Here is a 21,995-nt window from a genome sequence, read left to right on the forward strand (position 1 = left end):
ATGATTTGCACATGACGGTGCAAAATGTTATAACATAAAGCAGGATACCCGTCAACAGCCAAGCATCTATAATAAATTTTTTCAATATAGATCTAGTATTTAGAAGGTGCACATAGAAGTAGAATGTAGGTACGCACGTGCGTTCATAAGAGGCTAGTGTGTGTGATGTTAGTGCATGTCTATATTATCTGTTCTATGAGAAGTGGATCTTTCCAAACGCAAAAAAAAAAATCAAAAGAAACAAAAAGTTTGGCATAGAAAAGTTACCAGATTATACAATTCAGCTCTTGCTGGGCAGCCTGTTTTCTCGAGCTAACGTTCATATTCATTTTCCCAAAAAAATGTTCATATTCATTTTAACTTTATTTTCCTCTAATATGTCTCTTTGCAAACATAAGGTTAACATTACCAATAATCTCTCGGATCATATTAGTGATTCCACCTGCAAAACGAGTTCTGAGTTTTTTCCTCCTTGTTTTAAAAGAATGATCGCAGCTTCAACAGTAAAAATATTGGATATCAATGGAATAATAATACCCGGTGGAGCTAGCATTTACGAGAGGTGGTAACGGGAAAGCAGGTGCTGTCTACGAGGAGGTTAATGCAAAAGTGCGGACAGCGGAGACAAGCATACGGTGCCCACTGCCCAACCTCACGTCCTGACGACGTGGCGAGCCAGCAGAGGGTGGGCTGCGTCACCCATGGGTCCTACCGTGACGTGCTATAAACCCCCTTAATTCTTCGTCACCGCCCGCCATTCCTTACCCGCTTCCGTTACCTCTCCGTGACTCCGCTGACAGGTAGGGCATGCATCCGGTGAACCAACCAACCAGGGCGCAGGGAAGCGCCCACTTCACGTGCACACTGAAGAAATCAAATCAGGAGAAGGAAATGGCGTGCCCGAGCCCTCCCGCGGGGCCCATGCCTTGGAAGTGGTGCTTTCCTGAGGCTTTGCTGTAGCTGTCCTTTATGAAGCGTGGACCACACAACCGGCTCAATAAGGGACGATCTATCTACCAAGCACAATTTTGTGTACGTTATTGGTGCCACGATAGTTTTGTCAGGATTTTATTATTCAAAAGATATCTATGTCAGAATTTGGTTTGTCATCGCTCGCCACTTGCCCCTTATTAAATAGGAGAGTAGACGGTCGCTGACCTGTCCAATCATAATAGAGTGGTGCGAGTTGTCAATATAAATAGAATATTTTCTACTTTAAAATATATTATAATAGCATGAACGGCTAACACATAGTACAGTTGGTGTAAGATGTAAAACCACACGAATTGGACCATAGATTCTAAAAGAAAATTTCTAAATAGCTATACCATTAAGCATTGGTTTTCAATATCACTTTGACATTACACCTTTCCATTATTTCCTTATAAAGTTAAGTTATTACTCTATGTACATACGCAATTTCTAAGCTGTGATCTTCCATGCTTCCAACGTTATTCCATACCGAGTTTTGGCAGAAGTATCTAGAACATATCTAAGTTGTGACATTAAGATTTTCATTATTTTCTTTACATCAAGTTCTCACTCGACAATTGTACGATTTCTAAGTTATGACACTAAAGTTTCTAAGAATTACTTAGACATGTGGGGCTGTTTTAAGATGTTTTATGTCACACTATCATAGTTTTGGGAACGTGGTTCATGTACTGCAACACACTAGTGTTTGCTAAGAGGCAACCCATGCTCCATTTGTTACATGGATTTGATAAAAAGCGAAGAAGAGCCGCAATACCATGCGCGCGCCCTCTGGCTTAGCAGCTTAATCGAGTTTAGGACCATTGAACGAAGGGCTCTTAAGCGACAAGCAGGCCACGGTGCCAGCATATACAACCCTTGGTTTTATAGTGCCTGCTTCGATGAGATTAAGACACTGATGCGCACGGATCTGTCCCAGATTTTCCGCATGGTCTCCAATTTTTTGGCCCACTTGAACCGATCGTGTGCAGGGCCTACGCAAAATCTCCAATTATTTGCCGCCGTCCATGCCTGATCAGGGATACCAATATCGCCGGCTGCATGGGTGCTAGCTAAGCTTCATGCCGCTTTCGTTTGGACTGACAGCTGGAGCAGCGAGGGGGTGTGGGGTGGGGGGGGGGGCGCGGGGGAGGGAGAGAGAGAGACGAGGCTCAATGGCGATCTGGTACGGTGCCCGTAGCTGTGTGGTATAGCAGATTAGCAGTGGAGAAGTCTGAGGCGTCCACTTCTGAACGAAGGATCGGAGCCGGCCGGGCGACCTGATGAAAACCAGCGGGACACACAGCGGCACGGGGAAAGTTAAGCACTTAAGCCGCGGCCTTTTTTCTTTCGTTCTCTCTCGATTCTCCAAGGGAAGGGGGAAGAAAGCGGCAGGATCGGAGTTAATTACCGGAAGAAAAATAGCTAAGCTCGTGTGAGTTTCTACGTTCTACTGCGAATTTCGTATCCACTCTTTGGCCTCTCGCGTCACCCGATTTGAAAATTTTTGGTTGATTGACTGAGGATTTGCTGCGCGGTGCGCACCTTGGGACTTTTCCTCCTCAGCTCTTTGCTGTCCGCCTCCCGCGCCATCTTTTCGCGCTCTCTCTCTGAATGAAAGCTTGGATTGTGGTGGGAAGCTGCGTACTTGCCGTGTCCGTGTGAAAGCCTTCAATTCTTTTGCTGGCCTCCAAGATGTGAGATGGGTGGTTCCATTTGCTCATTTGTACGTCTGGATTGTTCCTGACAGAGAGAGAGGGTTCAGGATTTCAGTTATACACCACATTTGGATGTCCTCTCTTATCCGGTTTTATACTTTAAGACTGAAAATCGGATTTTTGCCATAGTTCGTGAAAACTGGACTTTTTCCAATTATATATATGGTAGCAAACAATCCAAAACAAAAATAAGTGGACTTTTCTAGAAATAGTAGAAGTCAAAAGGAACCAAGTTCTATCCTTGAAATAATTGAAACAATCCCCACACAGGTAAGCATACAAAAGTTGTCATGTCATACAATCAACACCCTTGCTAGATACTAACCAACTTTATTTCCGCTTTCAAGAAGGAAAAAATAGAGAGAGAGGTGCAAAATATTATTAGTACTAGGCTAGTATAGGTAGCGGAAAGCGGGTGCGCCGGTGGCCTGTGCTCTCTACGAGGAGGTACGGACCCCGCACTTGTCCCACGCGGGGCCTGCTCCGAGGCGAAGCCAACCAGGGCGCGGGGCAAGCCTTTGCTTCCGGTGCAGGTTGTAGGAAAAGCCTTGGGCTAGGAAATGCATGGTTCAACAAAGAATTCGAAGAAATGGCGCTGCACGTCCTACCGCGCGGCACCTTTAATTTGATATTGTAGTCTTTAGCTGGTACTCCATGTTTATTGAGCTATAAGCAAATAATCCAAATACACAATTTCTAAGCCTTAGCATCAGTGTTTTCGGTGTTATTTGCATACCATTATATTGTTAATCATGTCTAACTATTTTCAAGCTGTGCATTACAGTGTTTTATTAGTACTTACGTGCTAGGTTGTTCCTGCCATGGAAGGTTCTAAGGTTGGACATTGCGATGTTTTTTTTGTTATTTACATATCATATCCTTTTACCCACATGTAGCTAGGTTGTGACATTACAATATTTTAGTGTTACTTAGCTACCAATTTTCTGTGACGGATAATTATACATCTTCTAACCCGTGACATTAGGTCCCTTTTGCCTATTAGTGAGGCACGTGTGAAGCAGATCTTGTTAAGCATTTTATACCGTGGCGTCGAAGTTTCCAAGTTGCTGTTGTTTGTAAAATAAGTAGATCACTGTCCTGCAAATGTGCTGCGCGAACTCGTTCTTGACTTGATCTCTGCTGCCCCTACACGGAGCACATAGCGCGAGGAAGAGAGCGGCCGCGTTTGGCCTAGATAAATCAGCTTCGTTCAGGAGGTATTGGTAACTCCAATCCAGGACCATCGATCCATCGATCGGCTTGCCAGCGCTTTGTAGGCCATGTTGCCAGCATATATCCTCGATCTTATCGTGCCTCCAAGAGATACTGATCGATGCGGATCCATCCCAGATTTTCCGCGTCGCCTCCACCTTTTGTCATTTTGGACCGAGGCCCCACGCAAATCTCCGATCACGTCGTCGTCCACGGCCGTGCCGAATCGCCGCTGCACACGCACGGGCGCTTCATCATTCGTCTGAGCTAAAAGCTGGAGCATTATTGCAGAGACCTAAAAGGGATTAGCAGTTTGTAATCCTTACAAAAGCGAGTAGTTAGCAGGGGCTCCCTCAGGAAGCAAGATTCTTTTGCAGGAAAATGCTGCAGGAAATTAGACCTCTCCATTGCGCCAGCAGCCCAGCGCCCAGCGCCATCGTGGTAGAATCTGAAGCTTTTTTTTATATGGTGAACGATGGAGTTCGACGGGAGAACCGGGGAAAGAGAGAGAGATCGATGCGGCTCACATGCTCAGAGTCACAGTCCCGTGTTCGTCAGGGCAGGGCCCCCGTCCGAGCCTCCGAGAGGTCGGTTTCCCAACGAAAGCTGTGGATCCGGCCGGCGGCCTGGCGGTCGTGGCCGCTGCTGGCCCTGGGCGCTCGCTGGCCTGTCTGTTGACCGGACGAGAACCCAGCGAGCGGCGGGCACAGGGAGAACCGCAGGCTTTTCTTCGGTTCTCTCTCGAAAGGGCAGAAAGCGACAGAAGGGCCTCTGCTGCTGTACCACCCGCTAGTACCCTAGCTAGTACAGCTGGGCCGCTTCACTGCCACGTCCCGCTTCTACCGCCATGAACTGTCCGTCGTTTCATCCATGGCGTCCCCTGATTTGAATTCGTGACGAATCCACGGGACTACCTGCGCGCAGGAATTGAAACCGACGGCGTCCGTTTGCAACTTTCCCACAAACGGCAGGGTCTTTTTCTCCCTTTTCTGCGTGGTTCTGTTCTTGATCCTTTTGTTTTCTCACGTCACGTTTTCTGAAAGCTTGCATTGGGTTGTGGAGGTATTCCTGTGTGGAGTGAAGCTGTCGAGGAGTGGCTTTCGCTGTAGGGATGGATGGATCCAAAGCCAAGGATAATGTGCTGGAAAAGCCTGGCCGGTAAAGCGTTCCTTGAATCTCTAGAGGGCCATGGGTCCTAGAGGTGTCCCTGGGCGTGGAGGATGCCTGGGGCGAGTCCCGCGAGAGGCCGGGCAGGGGTGGTTGTGGTTAGCAGCGTGGTGGTGGCGTGCTCTCATGTGTATTGCATGTAGCTCTCGAGAGAACGACAGTTGCAAGCGGATGGGATAGGAACAAATTTAGGAGGAGGAAGATCCTGGACTAGCGAGAGGGCAACAAACAGGGGCCAAGACGGCATGTAGTATATCTGATATTTAGTGTCCAGATATTGATATGTATCGGGCATTGAATATCATGATTTTATGGACTATCCAAATAGTGTATGAACCCCTCCGGACGAACGGATAGAAAATACCCATCTTGTTTTCATCAAAACGCTCCAATCACAAATGAAGCGTCCAACTTTGACTAAATCTTTTTGTTACATTATATATACAAAACATAGCAAGCATACACTTTGGGGAAGTACTTATCAATGCAACTTTGTTCATGTTATTTTTTTATTCCAAGTCCAACATATAAAAAGCAATTTATAACCAAAGACTAAAATGATTGACAAAAAGGTCATCTATTTCTTTTGTCCTTTTTTTGAGATGAAAAGTCGTCTATTTGTGACTGGATGGAGCAAACAATGAAATCGCCGTCGGTTCTGCATGTACTCCGTACAACTTGGCTCTAGAGACGAGTGAACAGACAGGTTCAGTCTCCAAGGCATTTGATGATTTGATAATTGATAGGTGGTGTGTGCAAGTATCGTTGTACCAAACCACGAGAAAGGTTTGATTTTTTTTCCCCAGAACCCAAAGGAGATCCGCACATCGTTATCTGAAGAAAGAAGTGAACCGCAACTCTGCAGTCTGCACTACCTGCAGCTGTGACAGAAGAGGGGAAAACTGTGCCCAAATGTGCCCCCCTTTACTGAATTTTAGGTTTCGCGTATGCCTATTCTGTTTTCCTTACACATCTGAAGATACACAGCACAGTTCCCTCTCGTCGCGGGTCGACAAGCCACTGACGAATTCGAACCATCAGTAACGTTTTACAAACAGTTCTAACACAGGCTGCTGCTTCTGTATGGCCTAGTAATACGGAGGCAACGCATCGGCATGGCACCCATCCTTTCATCTCGTAGTTTACAATGTTCAGGGTCACTGGCCCCTTCAGGCTTCAGTGACCCGATGTGTTCGCAGACGAGTGCGTGTGCATCGCCTCCGCTGAAGTGTGCGAACAACCCGCAGTGGCATCAACTCCGCTCGAGGGCGAAACCGATCGATCAGTGGAGAGACGAGCCGGCTGATTTATACTGCCGCCGATTCAGCAGCTAGCTAGCTCCATCCTCGGTCTCCTATAGGACGACGTCGCGCCGTTTCTTGGGGTTCTGCTCGGGGTTCCCTTTCTTCATCATAGCCACGAACTCGCTGTAGTCGATCCTCCCGTCCTGCGTTCGTGAGCGATCCCAGCCGATCAGCCGTGCTCATTCGTTCATCATGTGCTGCGAAAAAAAAGGGAAGAAATGGTGTTGCGATCGAATTACGTTGTCGGCGTCGACCTCTGAGATGATCTCCTTGATGTCCCTGCCGTCCAGGAGGCCCTTCTCCTTGAGCGCCTGCTCCAGCTCCTCCTTCGAGATGCACCTGCCATGGTACGAGACCCGATAAGGATTCCGTGGCTTTTTGATGGCGTTCTGCACCGACGTCGAGAGCTCCGAGCAAGGAGGGGGTCAGTGCTGCCAGGTTACCCGCTGCCGTCCTTGTCGAAGTACTGGAACGCGGTGTAGAGGTGCTCCTCCCTGTCCATCCGGTTCATGTGCATCGTCGCGGTGATGAACTCCTCGTAGTCGATCGTCCCGTTCCCGTCGGCGTCGGCCTGCATTCGTTTGCAGTTGCCAGTGTGGGATGCAGGATGTATTATAGACGCGCGAGATGCCAAGTGTGTGAAAACTGAAAACTCACGGCCTCCATTAGCTGCTCCACTTCGGCCTCGCTGAGCTTGGTGCCCTGCTTGGCCAGCCCTCGCCGCAGCTCGTCCACGGTGATGGTGCCGCTGTTGTCGGCGTCCATGCTTTTGAACATCTCCTTCAGACCTCTGATCTCCTCCTCCGACAGGCACCCAGCAATGACCTGACAGGCAGGGATTTGATTTGTTCAGAGAGACACCCTAAAACGAACGTGTCTGATAATTTTTTTTTTGGAATGGCTGAAAATGCACGTACCCTCAGGGCGGCTTTCTTGAACTGGTTCATTGCCCTGAACTGCTTGAGCCTGTTCATGACAGCGTTGTCCAGTGGCGTGTCTGGCGCTTCACCATCTTCCTTGATCCAAGGATGATCTGCACAGCAACAAACAGGTAGCACCATTTTGATTTGGTAATTTAAAACTGAAGATGATACAAGGCGGTTTCTGGATTTTTAAGGCATTGGTCCAACTGCAGAAGAAGTAGCAGAGGCGCAACATACTGAGGACGTCGTAGGCAGAGATCCTCTTCTTGGGGTCAGAGGTGAGCATCTTCTTGACGAGGTCCTTGGCGCCTGGCGAAATGCGTGGCCACGGGTCGCTGGAGAAGTCGACCTGCCCCCTCAGGATGGAGTTGAAGATGCCGTGCTCGGACTCTGAAACGCATCATCTTTCGGGGATCAGGACATGATGGGATCGGAGCACGAAGCGCAGAAAAAAGAACTGGAGAAATGGGGAAACTTGCCGGCCCAGAAGGGCGGAACTCCGCAGAGGAGGATGTAGAGGATGACGCCGATGCTCCAGATGTCCGCCTCAGGGCCATAGTTCCTCTTGAGCACCTCCGGCGCGATGTAGTAGGCGCTGCCGACGATGTCCTTGAACACCTCCCCTTGCTTGAAGAAGACGGAGAGCCCGAAGTCGGTGGCCTTGAGCGGCGCGTTCTCGTCCTTGCTGAGGAGGAGGAAGTTTTCGGGCTTGAGGTCCCGGTGGATGACGCCGAGGGAGTGGCAGGTGTGCACGATCTCGACGATGGTGCGGAGCAGCGCGGCGGCGGCGCGCTCGGTGTACTTGCCCTTGGCGATGATCCGGTCGAAGAGCTCACCGCCGGCGCAGAGCTCCATGACGAGGTGCACGGACTGCTTGTCCTCGTACGCGCCCTTGAGCTCCACGATGTTGGGCTGGCCGGCGAGGTGGTACATGATCTGCACCTCGCGGCGCACGTCCTCCACGTCCTCCTTGGTGGACAGCTTCCGCTTGGCGATGGTCTTGCATGCGAAGCGCTCCCCGGTGGCCTTGTGCGTGCAGAGGCTGGTGACGCCGAACTGGCCGCGCCCGAGCTCCTTGCCGATGGTGTAGATGCTCCGCACGTCCTCCATTGGGCGGCCCAGGACCGGGCCGATGGGCGCCGGCGGCTTGGTGGGGGTCGGGGCCGAGCTGGCCGAGACGCCGGCCTTGAGCGACGGGGCGCCGGAACCGAGGCGGGAGGAGGGGTCGGTGGAGGCGGCGGGCGCGGGCTCCGCATCCCCGGAGCCTGGGCAGCAATTGCCCATGGCGGCGGGGCGACGGTGGGGCAGCGGCTTGCGTCCGCTGGGGAGGATGAGGGTGGTTGGGGATGCGGAGCCGTAGAGGATGAGGGGAGGCGGGCTAGGAATTCTATAGCGCGTGGGATCGGGTGATGGTCATGGACGAAGGAAAGGATGGGTGGGGAGGAAATGGCGGGAAGGTAACCGCCTCCCTCCCTCTTCCCGTTTGGTTTTGATTTGGCTTCTTTTTGTGGGGCCTTCCGTTGCGTTTCATCGAGAGCAAATTTAGAGGGCCACTCCCACTTTGTTGATTTCGCGTATTAAAATGCACTCATATGTTAAACTCAGCATGGCAGCATGCACGCTGCACCAACACTCCGCTAAAAATTGACTGCATGCATATGAAAGGAAAAAAACAATGATGAGGGTGCATGCAAGAAATTACTTAAAAGCCATAGTTCTGAACCAGGTATTAAGTTAAAAAGATTATTTTGTTCCATTTATATTTTCTCCCGCATGAGTTTCAAAACATGACTACACTTACATTGGGATTTGGGAATTAGGTAGAGGAAAGGAAAAAAGAAAAAGAAAAGGTTAGTTTTTTTTAGATTGCCGGCAATGACTAGACCAGATTAGTTCTTACAAAATTACAAACGCCATCAGGCGGATTTAGGAACCAAACATGCCTACCAACATCTGTGCCCAGGGCACCTCTCACCAACATGTGCGCATCGACATTCGCCCTCCGACCTTCGTGGACGATCTCGAACTCCTGAAAATCGGCCATCCGTGCTTTGATCTCCCGGACAACATGGCCGCAGGATCCCATAGCTTCTTCAAGGATGCTCCAAACGATATTGGCGCAGTCGCTCACCAATTTGACCCTGTTCAGTTGAAGATCGCTGGCCAAGGACAACCCTTCTCTGTATGCAATCGCTTCCATCGTCTCCGGCTCTGAGATGCCTGCTATGACAAGTGCAGAAGCCCCCATGAAGTTCCCTACCTCATCTCGGGCAATGGCCGTCGCTGCCCCTCTACCAGAGTCTTTAGATATTGCAGCATCAGTATTAATCTTTGTCGCGCCTGATAGAGGGGGAATCCAGCCTGAGCTAGTTGTCTTTCCACCCACCTGCTGCTTCCTTCCGGGACTAATTAAATTCAAGTCCGTAATAAATTTCTCCACAAAGCTATGAGTAGACAATGGGCTTTAAAAATATTCTCTAGGATCACTTTCCTTCTCGCATACTAAATAGCCCATAGCGTAACCACAACCTATGTCAATTTGTCTCTCTGCAGTGTTGCGCGTAACCACCGAGAGCCAGCTCTTAGCACTTGGTTAGGTGCAACAAGTAATGCGACTAGCATGACGGCAGAACGGGCCCATGGGCCAGTTTTTCACGGAGGCCTACGGGCTTCCAGCTGAAGTTTACCGTTGGACACCTGGGTATACCGAATTCAATGAAAGCTAAGCAAGCGTTCTCGGTATACCGAATCCGAAAGAGTAAACTAGTTTCTTGGAAAAAAAAGTTAGGCTTAGTTTCTCAGCCCCTTCTCGAGTGAACTTATTTATTTGGTCTAAAAATAAATTTCATTTTGATTCTTGGCCCTTCCGTTACTTTGCGAAGCTAACAGTGTTAAAAAGCAACATGAATGATTGTTTTACCCGTTGCGAAGCCTGGCCAGCAGCTTCCTCGGTCGTCCTCGGTCGTCTGGACAGGCTCGGTGCAGTAGCTCGCGGCGCCCTGCTCGTGGCCCTGGCTGGCGCGGCCGGCAGGCATGCCCGCGGCTCCTTGGCTGGCGGCTCGTTCCCTTCTCTGGTTGGCGCGCAAAGCGTGCCGAGCTCGTGTAGGCGCAGCAGGCGCATGCGAGCGGCGACCCAGCTGGGTAACCTGCTGGACGCATGCCTAGTGCAAGTGATCGCGCTGACGTCCCAGCGCAATGCCTGCCGCTGCGCCGCCATGTCCCCGGCCTTCCGCGCCGCCGCCGACTCCGACCATGTCTGGCGCGCCTTCCTCCCGCCGCAGCTAGACGACCGCTACAGGCCCGCGCCCGTCGTGCTCCAGCCGGTGCCGACGCCCACGAGCAAGGAGGCCTACCTCGGCCTCTGCGAGGCCGCTGGTGCGGCGGCCATCGGCGAGGACGGCGGGTGTTGGGTGTGGCTAGAATGGGGCACCGGCGCAGGTGCTACGGCCTGTCGGTGTGGCGGCTCAGCCTGCCCTGGGACGACGACGAGTTCTGCTGGAAATTCACACCCCACCCGCGCTCCAGGTCCACCACGCTCTCCTCTTCCCTCCCCTCCTCTATTCCAAGCCGCCTTTAGCTAGCTAGCTTAACGATCAATCGATTCTCCTCCACGCGCACCTCTCCTACCGAGTTGCTCATGAAGAAACCATTCGCACCTCTCCTCCTTGGCTCGCGCCGCCGACAGCCAGGCCTGCGCCACCCTGGCTCGCGCAGCCGGCGGCCAGGCCCGCGCCTCCTCCATGGCTCGCGCCGCCGGCAGCTAGGCCCGCGCCGCCCTGGCTCGCGCAGCCAACGGCCAGGCCCGCGCCGGAGCCGGCCATCTCCACCGCTGCCAATAGGGATTGCAAGACGATGGGAAAATCTCCACCACCAGAAACGAAATGCGAAAGAGGAATCGCGGGGTACTTTGGTCTTTTGCGCCCGCCCTATGTGCTGTCTCACAGCGTAGACGGAATGAAACGGAAAGATCAGTAATTAAAACGAAATTTATTTTTAGACCAAGCGTGTGTTCGTTTCTTAGCTTGTAAAGTTTACACCCGTCACATTAAAGAGAATCTTATCATTTAGAAATATTAAATAAAGTCTAATTACAAAACTAATTACAGAACCCCAGGGCTAATTCGCGAGACGAATCTAATGAGGTATATTAGTCCATAATTAGCGGATGATTACTGTAGCATCACTGTGGCAAATTATGGATTAATTAGGCTCATTAAATTTGTCTCGCGAATTAGTACCCATCTGTGCAAAAAGTTTTGTAATTAAACTTTATTTAATACTTCTAAATGATAAGATTATTTTTGATGTGACGGGTCTAAATTTTAGACGTTAGAAAACAACGCACTCAACCAAGTTCAATCGAAAAGGGCCTATAAAACTAAGCCTAATTTTTTAGACCAAAGAACTAATTTACTCAATCCAAAAACACTGTGCTGATCTGCTTGGCTACAGGGACGGTACCTGCTTGGCTGCTTGTCCGCCTGTGCTCAGTGCTCGTGGTAATGCCATTGGCGTCTGAGGTACAGTAATGAGTAATGGCACATGCCGACACGCCGCGTCAGCATCTCCCCGCCGTGACTGCTCCCTCCACGTCACCCTCAGCGCGGAGGGACGGCCAGTTGATCACCGCCAGCTGACTCAGTAGTACTAGTAGAAGCTGTTTAGGGCCTGTTTGTTTGGACCGATAGATTATACTATCCAGTTTATTTGGTAGCTTATATAATCTAGCTTATTTTTTCTGGATTAAATAAGCTGAATCTTGCTGTTTGTTTGCCTAGCTTATTTGGGCCCAGCTTATTTGTCCTAGACGTGTAAAGACAACAATACCCTTAGATACTAGACTTATTCATTTGCTTACTATTTTCACAACATTAGCAGTTTTAAATCACCACCACAAACTTTTTAATACAGAATCAAATAAGTAGAAATATTTCATACAAGTTTTTTGTCCAAACTAAAGTACTAAAAATAAAATTACAGCTTCAATAATTTCATACCAGAGGCCGTGCTGCGCCCGAGCCTGCCACGCCCCGCGACCCCGCTCGGCGTGCTGCGCGCCAGGCCACCGGCCGGGCCTCGCCGGACGCCTCCACTGCCGAGCCTCGGGCCACCTCCGCGCCCCAAGACACCATTGCTGTTGGGGTCGTATTCCTCCTCCGCCCCAACACCATTTGGGGTCCAATCGAAGATGAGCTCACGCTGTAGACTACTACGGTGCTCCAGAGCTTGAGAGAGAGAGAGTCCTCCGCGTCGTGGTCTTCCATGGGGGCGCTAGGATGGAGTGGCGGCTAGGGTTTGAAGGTCAGGGAGAGAGGGGCGCGGGGGGAGGGGAGGAGGGAGCGAGCCAGAGAGAGGGGCGCATGGGGAGCCAGCCAGGGAGAGGGGCGCGTGGGGAGGGGAGGAGGGAGTGGGCTGGTGGGACCCAATGGCAATTGCGGGTAATTTGCTCCTCTTTGCCATGGGTAGTGGGTCTTTTGGGTAGAAATAAGTTGAAATAAGCTCCACTTGACTAGCTTATGAGATTGTGATATTTTTGACTCTAGATTATATAATCTGAGCAAATAAGCTGCCTGTTTGTTTTCTTTACAGATTATTTAAATTGGTTTGTATAATCTACAGCTTATTTAAACTCAAACAAACAAGCCCTTAATCACTCAACTAGCAGAGTCGTAGCAGCAGCAACGATCTCATTGACAGCCTGACAGGATATGCAGCGGTGCAGCAGCAGGCAAAAAGGCAGAGGGCATCCGTGCCCGGCCGGCGTAAATCCGCCGGGCACGGGGCACGGGAGCAGATGCGCTCGGCACGGCCGCCGAGGCAGGGCCCTGGCCTGGCCGGGCCACCGCCACCCCAAGCCTGCCTGAGCCAGCCATGCCCATATCGCGGAACAGTGGCTGCCGGGTGCCGGGCTGGCGGGCAGGGGCGCTCCGCTCCAGGAGGCAGCGCGCCGCGGCGCGCGGAGGCGCCGGCAGCGGAGGGCATCGGAATTGAACTGGGGTTATACGGGCCAGTTGGCCGCGCGAGCCGAGCCAAGCAAGCGGCCGTGCAGGAGCGTGGATCGATCGGGGTGGCGCTCGCCACTCGCGAGGCTGGGGATCCCCCTGCACGTGCACGGCGCGCCGCGCTCCGACGACGCCGTGCTTGGTTAACAACTCCTTGGATTGACCGCAGCCGCGCTCTGCTCAAGTTCGGGTGCTAGAGGGGAGCCCGTTGTCTTTTGTCTAAGCGATGCAGCCTGCCAATCGCCATGGTATGGATGACATCGCTCGGTCAGTTGTTTCTGTAGTTCAGTACCAGCGTACCGGCTCTCCCTGCTCTCCTCATTACTGTAGTTCACGACTTTGGGCCTGTTTAGTTCGCGTGCTGTAAAACCAAATTTTTTTTAAAGGAATCTTACCAATTTGAAGTACTAAATGAAGTCTATTTACAAAACTTTTTGCATGGATGGGTTGTAAATCACGAGACGAATCTAATGATGCTAATTAATTCATGATTAAGCAATAATTAGCGGATGGTTACTGTAGCATCACTGTAAAAAGTTTTGTAAATAGATTTCATTTAGTACTTCAAATTAGCAAGATTCCTTAAAAAATTTTGCGTTTACGGTTTTTTTTGCGTTTGCGGACTGGGAACTGTTTAGTACTCTAGGGCTGCCCGATGACGGATCGATCTGGCTGCGGGCAGGAACACGCTGACAGGCCAGCGCCGTACTCTAGCATCATCTGACTTCAATGTGCCTAATCATTTTACCAACCATCATGTGGGAACCGCGGGTGTGGTTACCAAATCCAAATCCCATTAGATCCTATTATTCCTATGGGCATATGGGCGAGCAGCCGAGCGCATGCCTCTCGCCTCGAGTTCCCCCTCCTTGACAAGACGGGAGAGGTGACCAGCAAATGCATACGGAGTATACTACATGCCAATGCAAATGCATAAGGAGAGAGAGAGATCAGTACCGTCCCCGTCCCAAGTATCATCCATCAAAAGTTGGAAAACAACACACGACCTGCCATCGAGAACTGCTAATGCTGATTCGTCATCTCCCATCACCAGTTCGCAACAATGCAAGTTCATCCAGCATCAGCATGCAGGTACAGTTGTGCAGTGAAACGCCCCCCAACCCTCCCCCCAACCCCCCAACAAAAAACTGAGGGTGTGTTCGTTTCCTAGCGCCTAAAAGGGTCACATTAAAAAGAATCTTGTCATTTAGAAGTATTAAATAAAGTCTAATTATAAAACTAATTGCAGAACCCTAATGCTAATTCGCGAGACGAATCTAATGAGATATATTAGTCCATGATTAGCGGATGATTACTGCAGCATCACTGTGGCAAATTATAGATTAATTAGGCTCATTAAATTTGTCTCGCGAATTAGCACTCAGCTGTGCAAAAAATTTTATAAACATATTTTATTTAATACTTCTAAATAGTAAGATTCTCTTTGATGTAATGGGTCTAAAATTCAGAGGGTAGTAAACGAACAGTGAGCACGCAATTACGGGACGAGCACACAGAACCCCAGAACCCGATGTAAAATTAGAGCAGGGGAACAACAGAGCCATCCCTGTCCGTCCGGATTCTCCCGTCCAGGAAAAACGTAGGACTGGCTCGAGGTCGAGCTCGGCACCTGTAGCGGTCAATGGCGACGTCCTACCCGCTCATCGTCCTCTCTCGAACGGTACTGCTCCGACTGAAGCGGGCACGATGGGCACGACAACAGTGAGTCGGTGAGACTGATGCGTGGCCTGCATCGTCGCCGAGTGCAGACAAAAACGGGGAATTTGGAGCTGAAAAGATAATCCATTTTCTTTTGAAATCCATTTTCGTTCAGAACTGACACAGCATGAGATGGACAGGTTATCTTGGAGAACAGTGCATCGATCGTCATGGCTTATTGTCAACATGAACAAGCATGGCGACGAGCCAGGTGGGCCCGATCATGTCAGCAACCAACTCGTAAGCCCGGTTCGATGGGTCTCTTGATCATGCGGATTACGAACGAAGATTGGACGGTCAGGATTGGCTGCATGATGAGACGGCTTTTAATAAACGAACCGGCAGACCCAGCTCAGATGATCCACAAGACTCACTGGCTCACTGCTCACTGGAATTAAAGAGATAGGAAAAAAAGATAAACAGTAGGCTAGCGGAAAGCATGTGAGCTTTTTCATTTCACTGCCTCCCTGATTTGATCGTACAGTTTTCAGCTTTGCGACAGGAAATGAAATCAGATTGTTGTGACGTGGAGGATATGGTAGAGAATTGGAAACCGGTGGTGCTCCCGAGGGGGTTAGTTGAAGAGATAACGGGGATTTAACAAATCATGAGGAACGGCGCGGAGGTTAGTACCGAATTATCAAAAGCAGGTGAAGAAATTTGCATCCAAAGCTCCTGATCGTCTGTGGCTCGGCCACACGGCGCTATTGCTGGTTGCTGCACCAAAGCAAAGATATGCAGAAAGGAGCACACAAACGTGCAGCCGTGTGCGGAACTACGGATAGGGGATCTGCTCTTCCGTCTCCGCCTCCATGATTCCATACCATGTCTTCTTTTCCTTTTTCCCTCTCTTCTTTACCTTCTTTTCTTGCATTGGAGTTCAATGTCCCAATCCCCAAAAAAGCTATACCACAGTTAAAAAAACTAGAGAAGAAATGGTATGATGCTTTATCAAGCTCATATGAAACAAAAGCGTAGTGTGACAACAATCCAAAAATCATTTGCGCTCGTACACCATTATACACACACACTGCCGTTCACAAATGGAACCGGGTCACAATTGACAAATCCTAAAACCCTGGCGCCTCAGCGCAGGCCGCTGTGCGTGCTGAAGCAGCGGATGGCTCCCGCCTAGAGATTGGCATGGTCCAAACGTCACTCCTCCTCCAGTGGCCGTGGGACTCACAACCAAGAAATCATTATAAAATGGCCGCAGTTCGAGGCATTGGCAACCTCTGCAGCCCCTGCCCCTGCCGCCGCTGGAGTGGACGGACTCTCTCCTCCATTTCCTCCTGACCTCCTCGCTTCGCTCAAACACAACCGGTTGCTTCCTCAACCCACTGCCGCTCCCCCGCGCCGCCCCCCCACCCCCCTCCCCTGTCAAATCGCCGAATTGATCAGGCCGTGAAAAAAAATCCAAGCTTTTTCGACAGGACCCTGCTGGTGCTGCTCGTGGCGGTGGTGCTATAACTCGGAGGCGGAAGTCGGTGCTTCTTCATGTGATGGTTGTTTGGGTTTGCGAGCTCGCGATGAGGTGAGGCTACGGCGGCGCCGAGGGTTGCATGGTGATTGATGGTGGCCGATGGAGAGTAGGCAAGGAGGTTCGGCGGCGGAAGATGCGGGCGGGGCGATGCCGAGCTTTGGGCCTCCTCAGCACTCCATGTACGTTCCCGCGCCACCGCTTTGATCTCCATCTTCCGATGGTTCCTTCCCGTTTCTACCTGCTCTGTGGCTGTCTCACTTGCCCGTGCATGATCATCATATGATCCCTGGTTGTTGATTACTGCTAGTTAATTGATCATAGGACTGCGCAGCGCATGGATTGCGGCGGTGATTGCCTCTGCTTTCCAGGAGGAAAAAGCTGAGAGCTTTCCTGATTAGATTAGACCTTCGCCTCATGTGCCGTAATCATTGGATTGTAACTTTGTTAGCAGTAGCAAGGTTTCTTTCTGTTGGCCTTATGCTCTGTTAGTGCAAGGCCCGGAAGAAGCAATGATTTTCATCGATTTCCCATGCTGCCTCACTCACTGCACTGGCCTAACAGTTTGGCAGCTTGCCCCTGGTCAACTGTCAGGGGCTTGGCATGTTGCCACTGATCACTGGACCACATTTGCATGTCCCCAACCGGGGTAGCGGAGATCATCGCAGTGGTAGGTCCAGATCTTCATGAAAGGAGAATAGGGGCCTCTGAGGGTTGGCCATGAGCAACCCAACTCATTAGTAATATGTATTTTGGGTTAAGTATGGACTAACCAAGTATTCGGTGAAATATATAAATTTTTGCTAAGCCTTGTAGGATTCCAGGCAGGGTCTTTGCTAGTCTCAATCATTGTGTATTGAAGGAACTGGTTCTGAAATAAATTTAAGTTCTTGTCTGTTACTGTCTACCTGCGCCCATGGTCCCTTTGATGGTTAGTACGCTCAAGTCTGCAACAAATGCAATTGAATGTCATATTGAATAGAAAGACAAAACAAAAGTAACCTTCCCATGGTAAATATATAAAGTGCGGATCTTGTGACAAAATGCATATAATCTTTTCATGTCCCATATCTTGTTTAATTTTGGTGAATACTTTTTTTTTTCAGCCACACAGATATGAACAACATGCAACCTTCTCGAGTTACTGACTTTGGGGCGCTTGCACAGTCTGCTGGATTCCGAATAGAAGATCTTGCTAATCTTAATACTAGTATGTATTCAGTTCTCAGTCAAATATGCTAGAAATTACTTGTAATATATGTTCTTTTGTTGGTCTTGGAATTTCAACCTTTAGTAATGTGTACTTTTCTATGCTTTGGGAATATATATTATGCATCTGCCCTTCCATTTTTTAATCTGATACCTAGTTGCACTTTATTATTCATTTATCGGTATGTTTTCTTACAATAATTACCAAAGATATCATTGCTGGTTACCATGTGCCCTGTAAGCTGTAAAACTGGGATTACAATCTGTATCTGCTAACACACAGCGGATGTGCCACCTTTCAAGCACTGCTGCCGTGGTTGTACACAGTAGCAATGCCTTTCATACAAACAGTGGATCAGTTCTATGGATGTGCATGAACTATTAACCTTTTTGTTTGGTGCCCATAGTTTAACAGATTCTTGTTTACTATTTTCTGATATCCAGGCACTTTGTTCAATCTGAAGCCAAATACTCATACAATTAACAACAATCCTCTTCAGTTTGGAAGTTACGGAAAGGTATGTGGGTACAAACTGAAAATTCTGCTCACTTGTCAAAAGCCCATTAATTAAGTGATATCCCATACCTTTATCTATTGACACAGGTTTTCTTTTCTCTTTGTAGCCTATTTCTCCATCTCATATAAATGCTACAACCGCAGCAACAGCTGCAGCGAGAATTGACCCTCAGTCGCTAGAACAGCAAACAGGAGCTCAACAAAATCTGGTGGCTTTACCAACTGGTAACATCGAGAACTGGGGAGAGTCAGCTATGGCTGATAGTCCTATGACTGACACATCAACAGATCCAGATACTGATGAGAGGAATCAGATGGTACCAACCATTCTCAGCTCACTCCTTTGTCGGTCTGTTTTATCATAATGATCATGATACACTTGATGTTTGCAGAATTGTTCATACTCAGTTTCTGGAGGTTTCTGATGTCTTTGCGAAGAACTTTTGAATTTTGAACATGCATGTTTTGATATTTCAAATTTCAATATCATACATATGCATAAATGCCGTGAATGAATTGTAGGCATTAATGCTCTCTAGCAAAGAAAATATGGATGGTGAATTAGACAAAGCCACTGCATATACCAATCTTTGGTGAACTATTGCATAGATGTTCGTCAGTGTCTAGCTGCTGACATAATTCTTTTCACATTTTTAGCTTGGTGCATATTCATCATCCTTAACCAAGTAATCAGTTGAATTATGCTTGCCACTAACACACTCAATGGATTTATTGTTCGAAAGGATGCTTCATTGTATATATGCTCATCTTTTAGTAACATTGATAAGCTTATACTAAAGCATATTCTGCCTACCAGTTTGAACAAGGACTGGTTGCTGGCCCCACAGCTTCTGATTCTAGTGACAAATCAAGGGACAAACTAGATCAGAAGGTACTCTTGGCTCTATATTTATGATATATGATCAATTAATTCCACTGCTGAAAATAAATATATATGTTTTTTTAAAAACAGACACTTCGTCGTCTTGCCCAAAATCGTGAAGCTGCCAGGAAAAGCCGTTTAAGAAAGAAGGTGACTTGGAACTTTACTAAACTTCCACTCCTGTCAGATTCCATTTATGTTGTGCCCTGATCACCCTAGTGTGGTATCACTCTTGACACTATATTTTGAGAGATCTCTTCATTTGAACTGGGTATTACATATTTTTTTGCACATGAGCTCTATTAGTAGACCATGCACCCAGTCATAATTGTGTGCCTAGCTACTCATACAAGCGGTTGTAGATCCAATTAGCATTTCTATGTCTATGACCCTACCTTTCCCCCTTTTCTTCTATTTATATTTTGTTTCACCGTTTTGGTAGAATCAATTGGCAACGTTTCACCTCATTTTTTGATCAGGCGTACATCCAAAACCTTGAGAGTAGCAGACTGAAACTTACTCAGTTAGAGCAAGAGCTTCAGCGGGCTCGCCAACAGGTCCTTCTATTTCCGTTCGTAATTTGAAAGTTATTTCTTGAGTTAAACATGCAGCACATATGTTGAGTAAATGTGTAATTCTTCAGGGTATATTTATTTCGACATCAGGAGATCAACCTCAATCAGCAAACGGAAATGGTAATACTACACTCACATGACTCTTTCTAGAAGTTCTAGGTTAATGTACAGGTACTGTGTACTTTGTGTAATGAGACTTGACTTCTGTGCCTGTTTCTTGGGTGCTCCTTATCACTTATGAGTTACTTGTAAAATAGGGTGGGCACAGCGAACAAACGGAACAAGCTACAGTAACACACTGCTTGAGCTCCCAAAGAATTATTGTAGCTTCTTTAAGATTAGAAGTTTACAGGCAGTTTTACCCTTGAAAACATTAGAAATTGTTTGTTTGATTCCATCATACTGCCAGTTCCCCTTTATGTTCATGTTCTCTGATCCATAGGAGCTTTGGCATTTGACATGGAGTATGCACGCTGGTTGGAGGAGCACAACAAACATGTAAATGAGTTGAGGGCTGCTGTCAATGCACATGCTGGAGACAATGATCTTCGAGGTATTGTTGATAGCATCATGGCACACTACGACGAAATTTTCAGGCTCAAGGGTGTGGCAGCGAAAGCAGATGTTTTCCATGTGCTGTCCGGGATGTGGAAGACCCCTGCTGAGAGGTGTTTCATGTGGTTAGGTGGTTTCCGATCATCTGAGCTTCTTAAGGTACTAATCTGATTGTTTTATTCTGAATGCACGATAAGATTCCTAGACCTCTTGGCTCTTGCCGATGAACTCCAAGGTCCAGTCAATGGGAATTTTTATTCTAACCAAGCAGTTTTGCTTAGTGATTTTTATGATTTTCCATCTGAAAATGCCTAACTGCAAATATGTTAATTGTTGTTTTTAAGTACCTTATACAAAATGCAAGATGATAAACTTCTACTTTTTTAGGAGATAAACTTCTGACCAGTGCTCATGTTCTCATCTAATTCTTTGAATTTTATACTAACATTACTGTTGCAGTTATTGGCAGGTCAGCTAGAGCCTCTTACTGATCAGCAGCTTGTTGGTATATCCAACCTGCAACAGTCCTCCCAACAAGCAGAGGATGCTCTTTCCCAAGGGATGGAAGCATTACAACAAGCACTTGCAGAAACTCTAGCATCTGGATCCCTGGGCCCTGCTGGATCTTCTGGCAATGTTGCGAATTACATGGGACAAATGGCAATGGCTATGGGAAAACTTGGCACCCTTGAAAACTTCCTACGACAGGTTTGTCATGCAAATCATGGCTTTGCAAGTTTTATAACACAGTATTATCTTTCTTTTACTTAATATATTGGATACTGTTTAAGGCATATTGTGCAGATTATATCAGTTATATACTTATATACTTAAAAGCCATATCTCGAAGAACAAAATTGCTGAGTTGCTCTAAAAAAAAAGAACAAAATTGCTGAGCAGCTGATACAAGTTTACTCTGATTGAAATACCTCAATGACAATTGCATTATTGGAAAGGCTGATGGAATACTATTCTTTTCAAAATGCTGTTGATAGATAGTGACATACTCCATCCATTTTTTTATATATATATACCCACATGCTATTCTACACTTTAGCTACACCCAACTAATTACTGGACAATTTTTCAGTAATAACTACTGCGCGTGATTACTGAACACCATTTTACTGAACGTGATTCAGTAATTCGGCAACTTGGTTCAGTAATTTCTAGGCAGTTCGGTTAGTAATTTGACTGCTGGGTGTAGAATAAACGCTACACCTAAGGTGTAGAATAGTATTACCTCCTATAGCAGTTATAGCAAGGAAGTAATTCTTTTTAACAATGTCATCTGCAGGCTGATAATCTGCGGCTACAAACACTTCAGCAAATGCAACGCATCTTAACCACTCGTCAATCTGCACGAGCTCTACTTGCAATAAGCGACTACTTCTCTCGGCTGCGTGCTCTGAGTTCTCTTTGGCTTGCTCGTCCACGGGAATAAATTCAATTAATTCATGATAGGATAATTTTAGGCACTGTCTCTAGTATGCCCATTAGTTTCTTCACATTCCTCATGTGTTGGTGCGATATTTGGATCAGAAACTTCTCGTGTATGTGTTCAAAAGAATGTTCAGTTCATATTGTAGGTTATTATGAGTTATTGGACAAGTTTGTAACAATTTTGGAAAAAAAAAACAGAGTTGTAAATAGATGCGGAATAATCTGAAATCTTTAGGGGATGACATTGGCGGATATGATTGACAGACAAATCAGTGCAACATCCATGTGACTGAGTGATACGGAGGGACTATATCAA

The 21,995-nt window shown here is 47.9% G+C and overlaps 2 protein-coding genes across 3 annotated transcripts; one reads left to right on the forward strand and one right to left on the reverse strand.

Annotated features, from left to right (window-relative positions):
- Nucleotides 1-5,997: 5,997 nt before the first annotated feature.
- LOC112894904 (calcium-dependent protein kinase 2) lies at nt 5,998-8,580 on the reverse strand. The gene is made up of 7 exons (XM_025962749.1): nt 7,776-8,580; nt 7,534-7,686; nt 7,291-7,406; nt 7,031-7,198; nt 6,817-6,944; nt 6,613-6,712; nt 5,998-6,516 (listed from the first exon to the last, which is right to left on the reverse strand). The coding sequence occupies exons 1-7, from the start codon at nt 8,578-8,580 to the stop codon at nt 6,424-6,426; spliced, it is 1,563 nt and encodes a 520-aa protein (XP_025818534.1). The 3' UTR covers nt 5,998-6,423.
- A 7,694-nt stretch (nt 8,581-16,274) lies between these two features.
- LOC112893704 (transcription factor TGAL1) lies at nt 16,275-21,933 on the forward strand. 2 transcript variants are annotated; one of them, XM_025961165.1, is made up of 11 exons: nt 16,275-16,679; nt 17,604-17,707; nt 18,151-18,224; nt 18,331-18,540; nt 19,041-19,115; nt 19,197-19,256; nt 19,586-19,663; nt 19,750-19,801; nt 20,124-20,395; nt 20,696-20,944; nt 21,534-21,933. In XM_025961165.1, exons 1-11 carry the CDS (start codon nt 16,600-16,602, stop codon nt 21,678-21,680), a joined length of 1,401 nt encoding a protein of 466 aa, XP_025816950.1. In that variant the 5' UTR covers nt 16,275-16,599; the 3' UTR covers nt 21,681-21,933. The 2 variants fall into 2 exon arrangements, with proteins under 2 accessions (XP_025816950.1, XP_025816951.1); XM_025961166.1 differs by lacking the exon at nt 16,275-16,679 and adding an exon at nt 17,491-17,508.
- Nucleotides 21,934-21,995: the final 62 nt, after the last annotated feature.

The sequence above is a fragment of the Panicum hallii genome, chromosome 5 (assembly GCF_002211085.1).
Source record: "Panicum hallii strain FIL2 chromosome 5, PHallii_v3.1, whole genome shotgun sequence".
Taxonomy (NCBI): Eukaryota; Viridiplantae; Streptophyta; class Magnoliopsida; order Poales; family Poaceae; genus Panicum; species Panicum hallii.

Coding starts and splice junctions, on each gene's coding strand:
- LOC112894904 (XM_025962749.1), bottom strand. CDS start 8,580: ATGGGCAATTGCTGCCCAGGCTCCGGGGATGCGGAGCCCGCGCCCGCC. Junction 7,199..7,290: donor TCAAGAAAGCCGCCCTGAGG/GTACGTGCATTT, acceptor CCTGCCTGTCAG/GTCATTGCTGGGTGCCTGTC. Junction 6,945..7,030: donor TGGAGCAGCTAATGGAGGCC/GTGAGTTTTCAG, acceptor AAACGAATGCAG/GCCGACGCCGACGGGAACGG.
- LOC112893704 (XM_025961165.1), top strand. CDS start 16,600: ATGGAGAGTAGGCAAGGAGGTTCGGCGGCGGAAGATGCGGGCGGGGCG. Junction 17,708..18,150: donor TCTTGCTAATCTTAATACTA/GTATGTATTCAG, acceptor TCTGATATCCAG/GCACTTTGTTCAATCTGAAG. Junction 19,664..19,749: donor TTCAGCGGGCTCGCCAACAG/GTCCTTCTATTT, acceptor GTAATTCTTCAG/GGTATATTTATTTCGACATC.